Source organism: Trematomus bernacchii, unplaced genomic scaffold (assembly GCF_902827165.1).
Source record: "Trematomus bernacchii unplaced genomic scaffold, fTreBer1.1, whole genome shotgun sequence".
In the NCBI taxonomy this organism is placed as follows: domain Eukaryota; kingdom Metazoa; phylum Chordata; class Actinopteri; order Perciformes; family Nototheniidae; genus Trematomus; species Trematomus bernacchii.
Window position 1 is genome coordinate 1,601,521 of NW_022988098.1, and position 21,078 is coordinate 1,622,598.

The 21,078-nt window shown below is 41.9% G+C and overlaps 1 protein-coding gene across 1 annotated transcript in view; it reads left to right on the plus strand.

Annotated features, from left to right (window-relative positions):
• The first annotated feature begins 306 nt into the window (after positions 1 to 306).
• Positions 307 to 21,078, plus strand: part of slc25a26 (solute carrier family 25 member 26) — a 58,932-nt gene continuing 38,160 nt past the window's right edge. Inside the window, 6 exon segments of the mRNA XM_034121897.1 lie at positions 307 to 441; positions 7,877 to 8,033; positions 9,710 to 9,753; positions 9,755 to 9,829; positions 17,535 to 17,639; positions 18,113 to 18,160. Coding sequence (XP_033977788.1) covers positions 409 to 441; positions 7,877 to 8,033; positions 9,710 to 9,753; positions 9,755 to 9,829; positions 17,535 to 17,639; positions 18,113 to 18,160 — 462 coding nt within the window. The 5' untranslated portion in view covers positions 307 to 408.

Below are 21,078 nucleotides of genomic sequence, written 5' to 3' on the forward strand. Positions count from 1 at the left end.
ATACAATCATAAAAACTTTAAGGAAATGTAATATGATAAATATATCATATAATAAAACTAAATGGCCCAAAAATATTAAAATAAAATAATAAACTGAGAAAACTCAGGTAAAGTACTGTACTTGAGTGAATGTACGTTGTTATTACCCACCACTAGATATCACCGATACAAAACCTTGCATATTCTTGGTACAGTTAAAGCAGAAAGCACAGATTTATCCTGATGTATTTATTTTTGCTTTCCATGTCACGTGATAAGCTTTCGTCATGACGTAATACGGAAGAGATTCAACCAAGATGGCAGCGTCCTTGACAGGCATGTTTTGATTATAGCCGGGTGTCAAACATGCTTAACAGTTGCATATTTACGGGCAAAGCAACACAATAGAGAGGGTTTTGAGAGCGGAGCATGGAGAGACGAGAGTTGGTCGCGTACATGGTGGTAAGTTTGCAGATTTTAACAGATATTCGTGCTATTTGTTAATATTTCTACAAACACAACCTGTAATTCCAACATGTTTAATGTCATGTTAAATCTCCTTTGCTCAGCGACTGACATTAATGTAACACACCCTCGAAAATACTAAATTATAGTCGGACATTACGGGACATAGTCATACATAACATGAGCTACAAAGACTTTTGCTTAAGGTTGAACCAGCTGCACAGTCTATGTTGTTTTAAACATAGACTGTGGGTTTTAAACAGTTATTGTGGATAAGTCGAGCATCTCTGTGTGTGTGCACGAGCCAGGGGGCGGGGCCACTATAAATTACAATGACTTCTACTTTCACTGTTCAAGTGTTTGGGAACATTGCAACCTTTTGTGTTCCTTTCTTGAAAATGAACCATGTTAAACAAGGAGTAGCAAAGGTCTATCGCCAGTGTATCATTTCATTGTGTTTGCTACACTGGGTGATGTTTTTCTACTGGTTCTTAGACGAGGTGGAAGGCCAGTAATGGCAATTAGAAGTAATGTAATGGCATTACTTGGAGGGAAAACATGTTTGTGAGTGTAGTGACCTCCTTTACTTTCTTTGATATTGTGCAACATTTTTGTACTTTTACATTTAACAAAAGTATTGTACTGGAGTACCTTTTCATTTTTATATTTAGGTTACTTTATTCTCCCATTGTGTTACTTATCCACTCAGAAATAGTGGCATTAGGCCACTTTATTTACTGAAGACATAATAAATGATGAAGAACATAATAGGACATCTATATCTTACACCACCTTCAAGTTCTTACTCCTACATTTCTTTGGCATTCCTTTTTTTTCTCCCTTTTTTACCAAACAATAATTTTAAATAACGTATGATCTTGTTGTAAACTATGACGCATTGTTGTTTGTATATAAAGTAGGTAAAATTAGCTCCATTATGACCCGCTGCAACATTTAAATGGTGCTTATTCTTGAACGTCTTAATCATTTAATAATGTTGCATATTAAAAGACAGAATTCGATACTTTAGTGCAGGGGTTCTCAACTGGTCAGGCCTCGGGACCCACTTTTTCCTTTGTCAATAGATCGCAACCCGAAATTTTGAACCACTCAAATCTATTCAACAAACAATCGTGCTGTAATATATACGCTTTTCAGCATACAATATTAATGAAAGTGAAGTACAGTCCATAATCCCTTATATCCCTTCACAGAACAAAAGAATGCTTTAAAAAAAGGTTTAATGAGATGATGGAATCAAAGCTGAACTGTATAACATAAAAAGGCACACATGCTGAAAACCCAACCCCAGCAGGGGGTCTGGGGGGGATTTCTCCCCCAGGAGATTTTTAGAAATACTAACATATAAACTACGCATTCTGGTACACTCTGAGAAGAAAATAAATAAATCTATTGCTACCCGACATATTAATAATATTTGATGCCATTGTTTGTTTTTCACTTAGTTCTGACAGCTTGCTGCTCCTCACAGAGAGAAGAGTACAGAGGAGATAGTCTGTGTGACTTACTTTAAATTGTTGGTAAGGGTAGATAGCTCCCATTGTTCTGTGACCTGTCAATCATCAAACCGGGGGTTAGGGCTGCACGATATTGGAAAAAACGGACATTGCGATTTCCCCCCCCCCCTGCGATATATATTGCGATATGAAAACATACAGGAATTGAAGAAAAGACCGTTTTCTTTTTCGCAAACCATCCTTTCTTGAACTTTAATGCTATACAATTGGTATTTTTTTAACTATATTTAACCGGATGAAGGATTTTAGTCGTGGACGTCTGGATCTTAAGTTATCAGAGCAACAAGCTGAGCTAGCTCGGTTAGCAGCGCCGAACTGCCCTGGAGAAACACATGAAACTACTTTATTCAGTGTTTTTACCTTTAATCACCGGGTCCGTTTGCTTTGGAGATTTGATTGTGATTGGTGGTTTGCGGTGCATGCAGAGCCTGCATGTCACTCACTCAAGTACCCCTAACATGAGAGCCGCGCAAGTTTTCCTTTTTGTAGCAAGCAGCAAAATAATTGTAACATGACGTGTTTGAGTTAATTTGCCTACTGAATATCGCAAGTCCTAAAAAAATATTTTTTAAAAAGAAATACAAAAAAAAAAGAATTACATTTTTCTTTTTTTAATCGCACGTCCACGCGATGTGAATATCGCGCATGCGCATATCGCGATTATCGTCACAACACGATATATCGTGCAGCCCTACCGGGGGTCATATTTCATTATGTGTTCATTTTTATCTGAAGTTGTACCCAATAGCCGCGTTCACACCAAGTACTTTCCTGTACTTAGTTCCGGCACTAATGGCGCATTTCCACTACACGGCCTCGCTCGGCCCCGCTCGGTATGGCTGGGCCTCGTTAGGACTGGCTCACTTTATGGCGCATTTCCATTACAGTTTAGGAACTGGGGCAGTATCTATAGTAACGCAGTGTAGGCGGAGCCGTGACGTGATCTTCAGAGGACCCCAGAAAAACAACACAGCCGTTAGCTGTTAGCACTCAGAGCTCACAGCTCCTCATATATGTTCAGAAACTAGACAAAAGTTAAACAAGTACAAACCACAGACTGTCTGTGTCATGGTGAATACAGTCGCTGCTTTATTTATGTCTGTATAGGCCGTTGTTGTGAGTGTGGACGGTCGGAGCATATACTGCGTTAGCTTAGCCAATCTCCATTTAGAAAACAAGCATTTTAAAAGGTTTTTCCCCTGCCGTCTGTCTGCAGACTTGACAAAGCATTAATTCATGGTTTTTACTAACCGGTATCAGTATGTTGTTACTTCGGCATCATTTTGAAACGTGTATTACAATTAAATCACGGTCAAATATGTCCATCTTGTTGTAGTTGTTGCCCCCTTGCCAGCGACGCTCTCTCTAGTTTAGCATACTCAGCCCGACTCAGCCTCGTTGTCTCTGGCCCTGGACCCACGATTTTATGAGGCCAGAAAAACTGTGAATTAGGACCCGCCGGCCGGTACTAGGCCAAGTGGAAACGCAACCAAAGACGGGCCGCTGACGTCACAGCCCTCTTAAACCGGGCTGCGGGCTGTAGTGGAAACGCGCCATAAGAGCCCCGGCGCTTTTAACCCCAGGGCACTTAGTACAGATCGCGTTCACACCGGAGTACTTTTCCCTGAGGGAAGATTACGCAAATGAGCCGCTGACGTCATTTCTTCTTCTTCTGCTTTGGCTTTACTGGCAGGCCACAAACCACTTCACGGCGAGTACAGTAGGTGGCGGTATGCACCTTAAAGTTGTTTGCAATCCGCTGCAAAACAAGAGAAGAAGAAGAAAAACTTCCCGCGTATACTGCGACGCCCACCCACTCGCTGTACATTAGGCGTCTGTTGTTTACCTTCCGACCTCAGACATGATGGAGATGGAGTCGACTGAAGTTGTGCTGTTTGTGCTCATGTTATACAGCTTTGTAACTGAGTTAATGCAGCCTGAGCAACTTGCGTACAATAACAAAACAAGCCGCGCACGAGTGCTGGTGGAGAACGCTTTTGGCAGACTGAAGGGCAGGTGGCGGTGCTTGATGAAAAGAAACGACTGCAAGATGGACAAGATCACATTCCAGGTGGCAGCATGTTGCATATTACATAACCTTTGTGAAAGTAATGAGTACAGGGACGAATGGACTGCCTTACCGGCGACCCAGCTTTATGAGGCATCTGAACAGCGTGTAAATTGTAAACATTTTGACAATAAAGCTGATCTTTTGTACAGTGCTTTTGTTTCTCTTTTATTTTCCAGTCAAGACAGGCAACATTACAATAGTGTACAGTGTGGCAATATAATAACAATAAACTGTGCCAGGTGTGTTGTATGCACAGTAAATAGGCTCAGCAGCAAACCCACCGTTATTATTTATTATATATCTTTCTGAGACCCACTGCATCCGTCTGCCATAAACACTATGGAAACATACATGTTAGTTTCGGCCCATAGTGGACTCCATTTTGTGTTGTGTAAAATGGGGGGGGGGAATTAAAGGTTTGCAAATCCCCATGTCCTCCTCAGAGGACAATCATAAAAACATTTAGTTTTAGGTCAAATAATATTTAAAATGATATAAATGATCATATTTGTGTATGTGCCCCTGCCATTCCTCCACAAGGTTGCAACATTGATGATAAATAAATGACAAATAAAGCTTTGCCAGTTTATAACCGATGAAACATGATGGTATCAGAATAATCACTTACATGTGATGTATAGGATGCTACACAGGTCACTAAAGATACAGTGTCAGGAGAAATAAGCAAGCTACAGGATCTGTTTAACAGTAAATAGAAGTTCACATTTTTAATGTAAATAAAATAGAAGTTGTACATGTAAATTAACATTATCAATATAAAATAAAGTGTCAGTTGTATCAAGACTATATAATAACAGTAATAACAATAATATAAAATGAACTGGTGAGCATCTTGTCCTCCGTTTCCTGGGCCTTGGTGAACAGCACCATCTGATCCCCGTGCATCGACTCTTTCACCACGGCACGCCGGTCCTCCAACGCCTGGACGGTGTCAAAGAGATTCGCATCCCGTGTCCGCTTTCCTAAGAGGGGAAAATAAGCAAGATACAAGATCTGTTTAGTCACCATGTAGTTTTACAACATACTAGGAATGTGTTTTTTGTATTTTCACAAATAGAATTAAGGTTTCACAAATCTGAAACTGTGTTATAAAGAATCTTTTGACTCTCTGGGATAATCCAGTCCAGATTTGATGAGTCTAGGTATAGTGGTTTTAGATCAGGACCTGGTCTAATGTGGTCTACATGTAAAAAAAAAAGCACTGAAATCTCCCTTTTTTGTATTTTCACAAATAGAATTAAGGTTTCACAAATCTGAAACTGTGTTATAAAGAATGTTTAGCCTCTCTGGGATAATCCAGTCCAAATAAATCGGCTATGCAGCGATTTAAGAGGTTCAAACACGGAGGATTGTGCTTCATGTATGCTTGACCTTTGTTTAATGTTGTTGAGGCAAGTTTTCGTACCGGAAGTCATGTGACCTCTAGCCCGGATGTTTACAATGTTTGTGAGAGAGTAAAAAGGCGCGGACATTTGTAAATGCCGGTCTTGGCGAATACGTTTTCATGCTGTTTCATAATTGTACCAAGAAGGAAATAAACATGATTGTGAACATCAGTTCGATGCGTAACGTTCTTTCAAGACAAAGTTACAGTGTGGGTGTTTCTCAATCGCGAGTAAAGCTGCTGCAGAGCCACTATTTCAAGCATACTACGTCATCGAGTGCCGCCGAAGTACTGTTCCAATCTCCAGCATACTTGGAAATCTACCGAGCCCGGCGTACTCCGTTTGGAGAAATATCGAGGCTGCACATGAGTAGACTCCGCGGTCTTAAAATCCCCACAATGCTTTGCGCACGGACCAATTTCCCCAAATCTGTGGCGGAAGATGTAAGCGGGGCCTCTCATATGACGCACAACTGCACACTTGCTAGCCTGTTCCACTCTTCGTTTTCCGAATGCCAGGAAGTATTCTTGACTCGCTTCTGAAGCAAGATGCTCGGCAGACATGTGCTACCAAGCAAGCGTACTCGCGATTGAGAAACACCCTCTGTGTACCTTTGCGTTTGGTTGCTGGTAAGGGGGACGAGCAAGTGCTGTGATCTAGAATGCAAAGCTCGCTTGTTTCCAATCCCGAGAGTTGTCCATCCTCGCCTGAAACAGACGATTGGTGCCATGAGTTAGTGAAGCAAATTACAGAAACACTACACAGTTATTCACAAGTCAAAACGTTTTCATAGCGGCCGACAATATCTAGCTAGCTAGATGTAGCTAGCTCGGGGCCGGTGTTAGCCTATTCAGCCTAGCATGGCTAGCTTGATCTACTGAGCAAATAAAAGTACATCTGAGACCATTATTGTGCAGATTAAAACCCCAGTGCATGTAGTTGATTTTACCTTCGTCGTGGTCGTCATCGTTGGCCACTGAATCCGCCGTTTGTAGTCCTGCCTGAGTTTCTTTATTTTTAGCCGGTGTGCCGTGGGGCTGTGCACGATTCCCAGGTCGAGTGAAAGCTACTGAACTGGCTTCAGTAGCATTCCCTGGGTCGCGTCCTCGGCGTAGATCTCCAGAAGCGCCGACACCTCCTCATCATTTCTTGATGCTTGCCATAACTGCTTTAAAAAACAACTCCGTCGGTGCGCTGGGTTTTTGTAGCGAGGAAAAACAATGGCGGCTCTACAAAACATTTTCACAGTTGTACGGGGCGTGGTTTGCAATTCGCCCAGCCAATCAGCACTGGGGCACTTTTCACCCACAGGAAAGTACGATCTCTCAGCGGGCTCTAAAAATGGGGGTAAAAGTTCCCGAGATTAAGTACGATTTTTGGTGTGAACGCGACATAAGGGGTACTAACGGAACTAAACGCGAAAAGTACGGTGAAAAGTACTCCGGTGTGAACGCGGCTATGGATGTATAAAGAATAGTTCTACTGCAAAGTTATTCTCCGTGGGGACTTCCGGCAACAATCTTGATTCTGATTGGCCAGAAGACTCGAAAAAACATCAGCAAAGATGTTTTATTGAGAAGATGATCACTACGTGACAGAAGTTTTCAAAACCGTTTATGGTCTCCGGTACTTCCAGTCCAACGCCTACTGCATGCACAGCGTTAGAAAATCGGGCCTTCAAAATAAAAGTTTGACTTTTTTTTTTCTTCACTCACACATCTGCGACCCACTCGAAACGGGTCCCACCAGTTGAGAACCACTGCTTTAGTGCATTCAACTTATTTGTCTTGTCATTATTGTGCTACTGTGACTGTACCAAACTCAGAAAGACCAACCAAGTAAGACGATTTAGCCGCTAAAAGGGCAGATATTTCCATCAGGAGTGGGAGAGTTTTTACTATTTTACACAAGTCAGGTGGCCAAGAACATGACTCATGTTGCCCTGTGTCTGCAACAGCTAACATGTTTGATTCAAGGCTTTTATTGTCATTTGTGCATAGTGTAGTTATGACAATGACAAGCTTAGGTCACATGCTCCTCCAACAGTGCAACACAATAACACATATAAAATAGTGCAAGTAAATACAATTAAATATATAATATAATAGTGCAGAGTTGTCTATATACAAGTAATTGGCATATTAATATATATGAGTTGCAAACAGATGAATGTTATGGATGTTCTTTCAAAAGTGCAGGTGTTTAACAGTCTTATGGCCTGTGGGATGAAACTGCCCCTTAGTCTGGTAGTTATCAACTCAATAAGATGATTATGTCAGCATTGCATTTACAGCTTGCCCCCAAGTAGCCAAAAAAACAAGTAATTCTACTTTAAGTAAAATATCTGTATCTCCCACCACTGGTGTGATTGAGTGTGTAAAGCGGCATTATAACTCACAAAGTGATTGTTTCTCCAGGCGGGGGGCTGCGCGGGGATGTGTGTGGATCTGACCCTCTTCCCCTTGGACACCATTAAGACACGACTGCAGAGTCCGCAGGGCTTCCAAAAGGCAGGAGGCTTCAGGGGCGTCTACGCTGGAGTCCCATCTGCTGCTGTCGGGTCCTTCCCTAATGGTACCACGCTCTGTGATAGCTAGATCTATGATGTGAAGCTCCATTGTTCATTGTTGTTGGTAATTGATATTCATACCACCCAATTAAAGTTATTTTTCGTTGTGTGTGGGCGGGGGTCATTCCCAGAGATAACCTTGCACTGTGCTGATCATAATCTCCATTGTTTGTGTTGAGAGCTTAGAGCTAAACCCAGTTTAGGATGACATTTAGGATTTTTTTGCGACATGGAATTACAGAAGCATTTTTCCTTACTGTATTTCGGAGAAAAAAACACACAAGGATAGGAAAGCTATTACAGAACTGTTCTAACTATGGGATTTACACACGTGAGTACTAAATTAGGATGTCATATAAGTCCTAAGTCCAAATAACTTCCAAAAATGGCAGCAGCCCTGTTGTTAGGTCCATATGACAATGAAGATTTGGAATTACATTTACACTGACATAATCATTGAAAGCTTGCTTGTACTGTAAGATGAAACTTAAATATAAACTGCCCAGTTAAATCATTTAAAACTTGAACGCTCTATTTGTTGTCACCTAGTTAATACATGCACTACAACCAAAGATACATGAAGTCTATATTCTGAACATAAATACAGGCATGAGTGCTGATTGAAGAATTAACCAAGAAACCAAGATTGCTCGTTTAAAATATTTGTATTGAGAAGAAGCATACAAGTGTAAGCAATAGTACAGACTTCTTTGGGGTGGAAATCATGCTTCTCTTTTTCAACATAGAAGACAAACAGAACAGCCAACAAGAAATAATAAAGAAAAAACATAGCATGACAGGAATACCATACTTAATGACACACATAATCATAGTGGGAAAGAACATACAAAATAGTATACATACAAAGAAACTTAAAGGGCGCAAATGAGACCAGACTACACCCAAATGAGACCAGACCCACCCTTCCCTCCCCGAACAGTGCCACCCAAGCCATTAAAAAAACGATTGTTTGTGCAATGCATTTCAGCCGACCGTCCCCCTTATGAATGAAACCATTGGACCCCACATCCTTTCCAATTCCCCCAGTCTATCTTTTAGGATATATCAAATTCTTTCCAAATGTAGAGTATCAGTCAATGTTGTTATCCAAGCTTTGCTCATCAAGATTTCTGAAGTCAAACATATTGATAATCCCGTTGGTGGGAAGCAGATCATCTGCATTTTAGAAGCTTCAACACATCCACCACTCTAATTTAAGTTTCTTCACAGCATAAACAAACTTTTACATGTTTGTGATTGAAAATGCACCAAGTTCATTTCTTATTTTAAAGAAAATATTCGATTGAAAGAAGTCATAATCAATGATACTATTCAATCAAACAGCTGCAAAAATCAGCATGACTGCCCTTTTTGAAGTGCATACCAGTTAAAGTCATATCGTGTTGGTTTGAATATAATAAAACCTATTTGCTGCAGTTTATAAATTAACACTCTTGCCGTGTGAATTTACGTGACTAATGGGAGTATAAAAGAACCGAACTCCATCCGCATGACACACACTTAACTTTCTTAGCTTTTACCCTAATTGTACAAGCAGACACACACACATACACACACTCACACCGCAGTTTCTCCCCTGTCAGTGGTAGTGAGGGATATTAATTGCTGTATGCTGGTTGACTAATGGGCCTTAAATGGCTGTGGTTCTGCTTGGTTTCAGCCGCTGCTTTCTTTGTCACCTACGAATGCACAAAGTCCCTGCTCGGCGCTGGGGGGGGGGCTAGCAGCTCCACAAGCGGCACCTGTCACTCACATGATAGCCGCCTCCCTCGGAGAAGTGGTAAGTGTCCTTCATTCTTCCAACTTTTGCCTCCTTTACTTTTGGATTTTGTTGAAATCATGTTTGTTTGACCCCCTTTTAGTCGTTCCAGAAGGCCAGCTGCCTTTTGTATTTTTGTTGCTCTTCCACGCACTCTTTTCCCCTCTTTGCTTCTTTCCCACAACCACAAGTCCCCTATGAACACCATTGGCATGTCTGTTGACGTAATTGCCTTTAAGATTTCACAGACCACTAGACAGGGGGGGCAGCAGGGAGCAGGGTGAGTATGCAGTTTTGGCTTTCGGCCACGTAGTCCAGCTGGGCGAGTTAAGGGGGCTTCCTCAAGACTGTCCCATCATTTCCCCCACTTGCTGGGTAAATAAGAACTCATTACTGCCTATTTACTCATATACTTTCCCAGCTCAGACCCCCAGACTCCTCCAATTTAATCTGGGGAATTCAGTCTTGAAACCAAACGAGGAGCGGCGCAATTTCCTCAGTCCATCCTGTCCCAATCACTCGCAGTGAACCTCAGGATCTGAGCCATATGGGGGCCACGCGTATTCACATTGGCATGAAGGGGGGTAGAGGGATGGGGAAGGAATGGAAAGAGGAATGCCCCCCTGCTATACCACCATGGCTTTCCTCAAAATACTGGGTTTTTAGTATTCATGGCTTTTGGATGGATGTAATTTAGCCAAGTTTTTGCATGTTTATGAAATGGATTATTCCATATGGGATTGTGTTGACTCAGCTTGAGTTTAGCGGTGTCTTGGTGTCTCACAGAGGACACGCTACTCTAAAGACTGGTGCAGGGGTGACGTATTTCTGAAGGCTGAATGGAAGTAAGCATTGCAAGTGCTCTCTCAAAAAGGCAATGGGATATTTTCATTACATCAAAGAAAAAGCTTTGTGGCAAACAAACTTTTTGATACCTCTATGTTCAGCAAGATAGTCTCTATTAACACCACTTTTATCATAATTGAGGCGTAAATGCAATTGGCACAGGTAAATAGCTTATGTTAGGCAAACTAAATCTTGGTTGCACCAACGCAATGCTAAATGGGGATTTGTGTTTGCCGTTTGCCGTTTAGCCACTTGTTAGCAATCTCTGTTTTTAAAATGCGTAAAAGTTTCAGATCTTTGTTGACGTATTTGAATGTCTTTGAACGAAATATAAAAATCTAGTAAGCTTGTATTAACCACCGCCCTTTTTCGATGACAACTAACCAACAAACTACGTACTATGAGACGAGCAAACCCAGAAGTGCTAAAATGCTGACTCATTACTGGTTTTAGGACTCATTCCTGCACCACTCTTTTGCAGATAAGGCAGGAGTGTATCTTTTAACATTTTGGGCCCTGTGGAACTTGAGTGTGAAAGGTGAGGCTGAGGTTGCGGCTACCTTTAACCCCTTCCCCGCTGTTCTGGATTTGAGCACATCAAAGGCACAAATCCTCGGAGTGGGGCTCAGCAGAGCAGGGGCGGTATCCCACTGCATTCTGAAGAAAACTGGATACGTCTTGCTCAAAGAGAGTAATCTTCAGGCTTAGCCATGAAAGGCCTACCCCGGTGTTGCCCTCGACTCGTATGAAAGGCCTAAACGCCCGCACTATGATGCAATTACTGCCATATGACTGAGATTTTTTGATTAAAAGTTATTTCACCAAGGGTCTTACATAAGTTTGCTGAGTCTTGGGCAAGTGGGTGTGATGCAATTGTTTCGTCTCGTGATGAAACAACTGTAGTCATTTACTTATTTATCGAAATTCATTGAATTAGCAGTGTTCTTCACTTGTCTTTGTTAGTTGTAATTGTAAATTGAATAACTTTTGGCTTTGGATAATACAGAGAATTTATAAAAGTCAGTTTGGCCTCTGAAAAATTGTAGCTGCCATTTTTTAAGCTATATTGAAAATGAACAGAAAAAATTGCTCATCCCTAATCCTTTGTTTTTCTCCATCGAACATTGTTTTGCATAATATATTGCATTATTTTTGCTTTATCATTATGAGTTCTGTTGAGGTTGCATCATCTCTGCAAGACCATTCAAGCCATACCTTATGATTAATAGATTCTCACAACATGCACATGAATAAAGTGCTGGAAAAAGCCTTTTCAAATTATTCCTTTTTATGCTCTGCATCATGTGCTGCCTATTTATCCTCTACTTTGTGGTTTTATTTTGTTTAATTTCAGTGTGAAATGTAATTAAATGGCAGCTCCATTTGGAAGTTCTCTTATGTGGGTTTATTTAAAGCCCACAGGCACAAAGACAATGGTTAAACCCAAACTGCATTGTCAACATGAATGCAAACTCAAACAGATTTTCATCAACATTTATTTTTATCTTCCACTCTGCATTAAATGTTCCGTCATGCCAGTAAAAGACAAGGGTCACCATTGTGTTTCCCTGGTGCCCCTCCACCTGCTGGTCTTTCTGTTGCGTGGGTGGGGGCAGGCTTTGACACACAGAAACTTAAAGAAGCAGGAGAAGCTACTTGATTTTTGGTTTATGTCCTCACTTCCCCATTCCGCCCCTTCATCAGCCCCTCATCCTTTTCCCCAGGAGTCCATTTAGTTATGTTTTACCAACTGTTTCCACTCAGCAGCATTCACAACAGGGGTTTTATGGGACTTTTTGCTTTAATAATCCAAACCCCCCCAAGCCCTCCTCTATCTATGATGCACTCCACTTGGCACACACTTACTAGATGTGTACTTCAGTGTGTTATGATCATACCAGAGGGAGATATAACTTGTTGGAAGTATGAGATAACTCTTGGACATACTTGCATCCAAGCACTCTTTTCTTTATTGTCGAGCCTTTAGGTTAACAGATATTCATCCAGCATAAACAGTAAGAAAAAGCCTCATCAGAGTAATATGTGAAATAGAAGATTGATAACTTCCATGAACCATTTTTTTACAATAGGGTTAAAGTTCACTAACTACAAAAGTTCATCAACTAAATTCGGTTTTGTGTAGTTTAGATGGCTTTATGATTCGTAACAAATAACGAAATGCGATTGTTTTGACTGACATTTCAATAGTAATATGATTCACCAAACTAGGGAGAATGACGATTTTTGAAACTTTATTTAGATAACCATTTACGAATAGGGTTATTTGATAAAGTTTGTAGAATACCGTTGGTTATTAGGGACTTATCTCAGCTCCACAATACTTCAATCAGAAGGATATTTTCACATATTTTGCTTTTACCAAATATTTAGCTTACAACGATTTGGATATTGCAAATGTAATCCATATTGCGATCTTTTGGGTTAATTGTGCAACTCTACTTAAGGGTACAGATATAAAGCAGAAATGTACTCCAGCTGTTTGATGATGGTCTTCACATGTCATAACTAATTCCCTTTCAATGTGAACCTACTTACCGCCCTGTTTAACTTGCAGACAGAAGCAGGACAGACCGAAACAGTGAGGACAGAGAGGAGGAAAGTCATAAAAGAACGAGAGAGGGTCAAGACAATGAGAGAAATCTCCCCTCGCTCAAGCGTCCTGGTGTTTGTGTGAGTGCGGCGTTGGGACGCTCCTATAAAGAATGTGTAAGCTGATGGCGTCTGTCAGGCTCTAGCAAGCTGTTATCCAGCCATTAGATCAGATTTATCTTCATTCCCATTCGCTCGACGTCTGCCCTGAAAGCTCATTTGTCAAGGCCAGGCGGCGGGTTTCTCTCGCATCTATAAATCCCCCCACCACCACCACAACCTCCACCAACACCTCACCACCACATGTCTGTGCGAGGATGTACTGGAAGATACAGTGTGACATGACAAGATAGGGGGGACAGTGAGAAGGTGGGAGGAGTTTTGGGGGTAGAAAACTGGCAGCCACTTAACTTGGCACTGAGAAATAATCCATGCATCGCCTTCGAGCAGCGCCACGCTCTGTGATTTATTGGCTGTTGTTTCAAAGTTGGAGACACTCGGCGTCCTCATCTCTTCCCCTTTTCTTCATGACCCTTTTTTTTTTTTCCATCTCTTCTTTCCTTTCTTTGTCAACCCGTATTTCAATCTACCTTGGTATTATCATGCATATCTAGTTGTGGGCGTGTGCGCAAACATCCTGAAAAAGTCATGGGAATATGGTCCATGTGATGGGACATACTGTAGTGTGTTTCAGGGGCAAAGATGGAGATATTGAGTTTAACATGGGCTTTATTGCAATTTTGTATTACAATGAGTGGACACACTTTTTCTACCATTCAACTTTAGTCCAACGTATTGTCTCATGATCAATAGAAAAGTGAGAGTCTTTCAGCTGGATTTATTGTGTTTATTCAAAGTAAGCTAAGGCCAGGACCATTTTTCTCTTCACATGTGGGACTGCAGTATTTCCTGTTTGGCAAATGGTCTGTTTTGTGAATGCAGTATATTTGAATGACAAATAAATCCAAATAATTGAGGCCCATAACAGTTCTGGCTGCCGATATGTTTTTCCAACCTGTTGTAGTCTCTTTATGGCGCCAAATGATAATTCTGTTCTTGATTGACTGACCACTGTGTCCTCCATGAGCGGTAAAAGAGGGATTGAGCGAGGGGGGGTGGGGGTCTGAGAGATGTAATGACTCAATCTGCGCATTGATTCGCCGTCTATGCCCATAATGTGCTGTGAGTCTCTGCTAATTTCCCATTCCTCACCGTGGTTCGCCCGTGATTGAGCGCCGTCTTCTCACCTTGTTGTTTGCCAGCCAGGGCTGGAAATTGAAAACGCGCTCTGTCATTTGGATTAACAACAACAACAACAACAACAACAGAGCATGAGCAACTGAGAGGCTCCGATCACAGGCAGGCAGCCTCCTAATTAACGCTGCCTGACAAACCTAACAGCTTGTAAATAAAGATGAATGGTTGCAGGAATTTAAAAGACTGCCAACGGATTTATAATAACTCTACACGCCAGAGGAAAGCATCGAGAATGAAGGGCAGGCAAAGTAGGTGAAGAAACGGGCGTCTGTCTTCCTGACAGCTTTCTCCACGTACAGCCCTCTCCTAAACATGAGGGACACATACCTAAATCTTTCATTTCTTACTTTGGTGGGCTTTTAAAAATATGATGACATACACCGATAAGACTCTTATCCTTTTCAAGCCCCAGCCTTATCTTATCATGCCTGGATGTATCAGCATTGTTCCCCTATTTGCTGCTGCTTTCTTCTGAAAGGGTCTCGAAGGCTTCGAGGTTTATCTTCTATCCACTCAACATCATTCTCTCCACCCCTAGACGCACAAATCACTCCCAAATAAACAATGTCCCTAATTTATTTAGTATAATCTCTGGCTCATTTTGCCTTCCCTTCTGCAGTGACAGCGGAGGAAAGGCGGTCTCAACTCCAGGCCCCCGATCCAATTACATCAGTAATTACTTGTCATAGGCACTTTCTTTCTATTTAGCTGCCTTATTCCGGTCCTTTGGAGAATTTGTTAGGGGGAAAAATGATGTACAATGTATTATAAATGGTAACTTGACCAAAGGGAGGGCAAATGAGATCTTTGAGATAGATGCAGCCGGCTTTAGTTATCTCTACAAGGCAATGCAGATAAACGTCAGGCCACTTGGTGGTACTGTTGCACCATGGGTATGCTGCAGCTAGACTATGGTCATACTCACCTGAAATACCAAACAGGATCGCTCTTTTGTTTTTGCTCTCATGTACACAGAATGAGGGTTTATGTGCTCATTTTGTATTGAAAAGTGAAAGAACAGACACTGAAAGTGTTGCAGCGAAGGTCAAACGAAAGTAATGCAGCATAGTAATCGATAGTCAATAATATTTTAAGAGACGCATGATCTTTTTCCATGTCATGTCTGCAAGGTCTCTTTCAGCCTAGTCTGTGATTTCACTTGACTTCCAGGACTGCTGACTTCTCCTTTTGTGCTCCACAAATATTCACGTTCCTGCTCATAAGGTGTCCTTGGTGTCTTGGGGAGGGTAGAGTGGTTGACAGACGGGGAGCCCTCTAACAGCTGTCGGAGTAGCCTTCTCCCCCCCTCGCACAGTATGGCAAAAGAGTCTTATCCTCCAGGGTCCATCACCTCCAGAACTACCTGAGGCGCCCAAACGCTAAATCAGTATGGATAGCTGAATGGAGATGGAGCAGAACAGGATTGGGTAGCATTTGTATCTTTATTGCAATGCCTACATCACTCGTTTTGCTGCTGTGGCGAGGGTGGCACTAGCAGACTGGCATCTTTATAACGTGGGGGAGTCGCAGCGAGGGGGCTGTCTCACCAATCGCTCTGTGAGATTGCTCTCCGTTAGCCGGTGTTTCCGCTCCGGTGCAGGATAAATGGAAAATCAAGTCGCCAGGTGGGCAGCTGTGCCCGCCCGCCCGCCTGCCTGCCTGCCTTTAGGGCGATGGGAGTTTGAAGCATAAATATTCATGTCTATCTTCACTAGCTGTTGGCAGTCCATATTTTTGTTGACACATGGCGGATGGGTTGGAATTTGTAGCGGGGAGTGTGGTTACTGAGGTGAGCCTAAAACGATGAGTTTTGATGGCAGCGCATGCATGTTTTTCAAACACAGATACACAGGTGAACTTTTAACCTGTTGCTCAGGTGTCATGTCTTCTGTGTGTACTAGTTTGTTAATTGGCTCGACTCTAACTACAGCACTCGTTAGCCCGCCGGCTTGATGTAATTGCTCTCCTCAGGCTGTGCCACATCACGGCCACCTGCCATGTAGAAAGAAACACAGGCTAGCACTCTGTACCTGGGCCGCACCTGGGACATAGTGTGTGTGACTCCTGACACACCCACTTGCAATAAGAACAATATGGATATCGAAAACCCCTTTTTAAGGAAATACCCAGTGTAAATTAAGATTGTATTTATTCAGGCAAAACCATTGGACATTATCTGCTACCACCCATGGATGTATGAAGGAAAGATTATGTTGTCTTCACTTGCTTTACTGTAAAAGATGAGCATGAGCTAACTGGATACAGCGTAAGAGGCAGCGCCGCGTTCATTATAATAAAAGCTGCTCAGTGGCACATGAAGTCAAAATGGCTCAACTTTTGAGTGTAAACATTTTTTCAGGTGATCTTCCCCATCCATGGTGCCCATAAAGCTTGTGTTTTCCTTAAAGCCTGCTTCCATTCGCTGCGTCCTGGCTGTTCAATGATCATTAATATGGACAGAAAATAACTTGCAACCTAATAATTTAGGTGCTGAGAGTTATTAGCGTATAAATAGTCTTGCATGTGGTGTGTCGCTCCAAATCATATTCAATCACCTGCATTCGCGATTGGAAAAAAACTAAAGCAAATTTGACAAAAAACTCTAAGAGAATACCTTTCCCCCGACTTCACACATAAATAAATACTTTCATCACACTTTTTGTAGCTGCAACTCCTTTTCTTTGTCATAGCTTCCATCATATTACGTTGAAAACAGGTTAGTGAACCCTTGACCCCACCCTTTCTTGTGTTGATTGATCTGACACAGGCAATGGTGATAGCCCTATCCTGCTTTCTGAATTAGCCATTGGATAAAAGGCAAGTTTTAGAATGGCGACTGTCAATCAAATGTGGGATATCGGCTCAATTTGCAGGATTGAAAATGCTGAGCATGGCATCACGTGACCGACACAGAAGTTGTAATTCTTTGGTTTGGTCACCACCAAAATCTTCTTCAATGCCTGGCGCTCTTCCTTGATCGTGGTTAATAATCCGTGTTCTTTCCATCCTGTAGGTGGCGTGTCTGATCCGGGTGCCCACAGAGGTGGTCAAACAGAGGACCCAGGCCTCTCCATCTTCCTCCACCTACAACATGCTGCTGGCTACACTCAGAGAAGAGGTATGCAGCAGTCAAAGGCACTTTCAAATCATAACTCTAAGTTTATTATTGCTCTGATCTTTGTGGATTTAGTCATCATTCCTATCATTAATACCATCCGGAAACTTCTCTGGTTGACGCAAAGCAATAACTAAATCCCAACCCAACTCTCAGCAGTAACTTTAATGAGTCAAATATGTTCTGCCGCTTATGATGACATTTTAAAATGTCACCAAAGATGGTAGAAATTAAAGGCCTTATTGAGAGAAATAAGTTATAAAAAGTTGTAACTATTATACCATTTTTCTTCCAATTTGTTTTACAGAATCTTAAACTAAAACATTTGATTGGGTGTATATTGAACTCTGCTGCTTGTACAACAATCACTTTTGTTATACTGTCTTGTGCTGTTGAGTTCAAATTTGAGATTTCATTAACCATTTTTCTGTATTTCTGTTATTGTAATTTTTTTGTGTCCTGTTATTTTTGCACAGGGTTTCCGAGGCTTGTACAGAGGATACAGCAGCACGGTCCTCAGAGAGGTAGGTTTCTCAGTTTGCTTTTCTCTCTCACATATTCATCATTCATAGTAATCACAACCAAAGTGACCACCGATGAGATCACACACTCGCCTTTCTCTGTTAAAGATTCAGGCACGTGTGAAGCACTTCTTACAGATTCTATTGAAATCAATTTCAAGAGTTTGCACTAAAGACAATTACTCCTTCAAGGCTGTGTAGTGAATTCTTTCTGATAGGCTCAACGAATATTGAGGCTTTCCACTCTTCTGACTGAAGACGTTTTAATTTCCTCTGGGCTTTATTGAGGTTGGAAATATTGATTTACAGTTTTTTTTCATCTCATTCAATTACTTGAGCAAGATGCTCTCCCTCCTATTAGGGCTACATCTGATTAATTAATGCAATTAGTTGCGTTATAAATGCAAAACAAAACACGGATAAATGAGCATTGGGCTGCACTCCCTTGATGGCCTCTCACCTTTTTGTAATGAAAAAGCCGCTCTAGTTCTTTGATTCATGTTCTTCTGTTTAATTGAACCTGCATACAAAATAAATGTTGCAAAAAGCTGCACGGATCTCTCAACCCGCCTGATTAGTTTGAATAGACCCGGAGAAGAAAATGAGAAAGGGAGGCAGAGACGGAGAGAGAAGTGTATGAAGGTGACACTTGTCTTTCCATCCTATTTTTTGGGGAGGTGGGTGTAATCTAGTCCCCTCTGCTGTGCTAGCCTGTACTTATTTTCTGCCTCACTAAACTGATGTTATTCACGCAAATTCCATCTGGACAGACGAGGAAGGGGGAAAAAAAGGACAACAAGACACTGTGATTTCTCCGAGGGGCTCTGAATAAATGAATACATTTGGAGGCTGGCGCACGGCCTGTGTGCATACTAACACTAGCAGATGAAACACAACGGTGGCGGCGGGGATTTGGGGCGCGGGAACGGAGAGGGATGCTCCTCGGTGATTGGCTTTGACGTGTGTCAGGAAGGCAATTCATTTTCTCTCGGCCTCCTTTGCTATCCGCCTATCTCCCCCCTTTTTGTACAAGCGACCCTGTCAGGATAAGTTTGTTTTACGTGGTTTGGCGTGGCGCCTCCCCCCTCTCGCTGGTCCACTAATTGGGGTCCTCTCTGTGCTATATATTCATTAAGCTTCAGAAGGCATTTGTGATGGGCATGATATCACATTAGTGCAGGATGTGTGAGGCTGGCCTGGACATGGAAGGTGTGACCGATCCGTTTCACATTGTAACATTAGCCGACTTTCAGATAATCATCCCTACCAGAACAAGTTTTAAAGAGTTATGGGGGATTTCACACAGCGCTCGCCAACAATGCTTTTAATCAAACACCATATCTGGATTATTGACTGAAAGTAATTATTTTGTCTTTAGACCACATTGATCTCTACTGTGGTGTGCACTCTCCTTAAGAATAAACTGTCGAGTTGTCTGCTGTGTCTGCAACTGTTGGGTTCCAGCTGAGTAGAGCATGAAATCATGAGATTCAGATTGCGGTGGAAATATTGGTTGCTGAAAAAACACTTTATTCAAGTAAGACGGCTGACTTCATTCAGTGGAAAAACACAGTCTTATCATGAAGCTCCCAAGACTTTGTTTCGAAGTAAGAGTCTACTTCTGCTGTTCATGCTGCCTGGGTCTTCATTCATTTGTATTCATTTTATGGAAATACAATCATACTTCGACTTTTTCTACATGTTATCATCTTGTGATGCCAGGCCACTTCACAAAATCATGTATTCCAAGCTCTTTCAGGAAAATAAATACCTTTTACCACTAGATGGCATGCTAACATTATCACTGCTTTAGATTTGTGTCTCTTACTTTCTCTCATTTCACTCCAATCCCCTCTCTCCTGTACTCCCCCCTTCGCCTTCTTCCCTGCTTCTGCTCCCCCATCACACCAATCCAGCTTTATGACATTTATGAGCAGCAGTCACTGCACTGAAAATGATGACTTTTTTTTTTTAATGGCCAGCCCTGTATATTTCTGATCTAAAGCGCTGTGAGGGGATCTTGGATTGGATCTAAACTGCTCCAATTTGAGTTTGAGTAATGAGCCTGGGATGGGTTATTAGATAGTCATTTAGTAATGTGGTGCTATGGGGGCTGTGCAGGGATAGGTGTAAGTGAAGCTGACAGTGTCTGACACAGTCGACTTAAGAGCCCGGAACATCGTCTGATTGGATCCAGCTTACTGCCACACTACATATATCTCTCAGACTTGTGCTCTTTCACCCACTCAGTATGATAGCCACTTTATCTAAATCCATTTTCACATATTTAAGTGGGTAAGCACACAGACAAGGAAGGTAATTGGCCTGGCTAAATGAGACTTACCAATGAAAAACGTGTTCCCGGTTTCCATTTACCGGTGTTATGTACACTTTTCCTGTGAATCAGCCTTAAAGTCTCTCCACCCTAACAGCTAGGACCTGGCAACCCGAGGTTCAAGATTTGGCGATGGGGGCTTATGAAACACCTCTGCATCCAGGCTCCTCCCTACACATCTCTGCTTCCTCTTTCTTCTCCTCCTCTTCAATTCCCTGGTTGATTCATTCGCTGCTTCCTCCATCAGAGGCTTTGGTTGTAAGGCAAGACTTGCCAAAATTTGATTTGAGTTATTACATACAGGCCAAATTACATTGCTCCAACTTCTTGCTGTTATATTTAGTTTTAGAGCTGTGTTAAGCAATCAGTTGTCCTTGAGTTGCCTTCCATCTACGGATCAGTGACCAAATAACCCAAACAATGTTTTACCTAAGTGTTGGGCCACTACAAGCTTCAAGATCAGTTTCAGAGCTCCCTCCCCAATTCTTGGAATTTATTTTGCTGGCTTTCTGCCTTGTTATTGGATAAAATAGTTAAACAGGAATTCCCGGAAAAAATCAAAAGTGCACAACATGCAGCAAAGGGC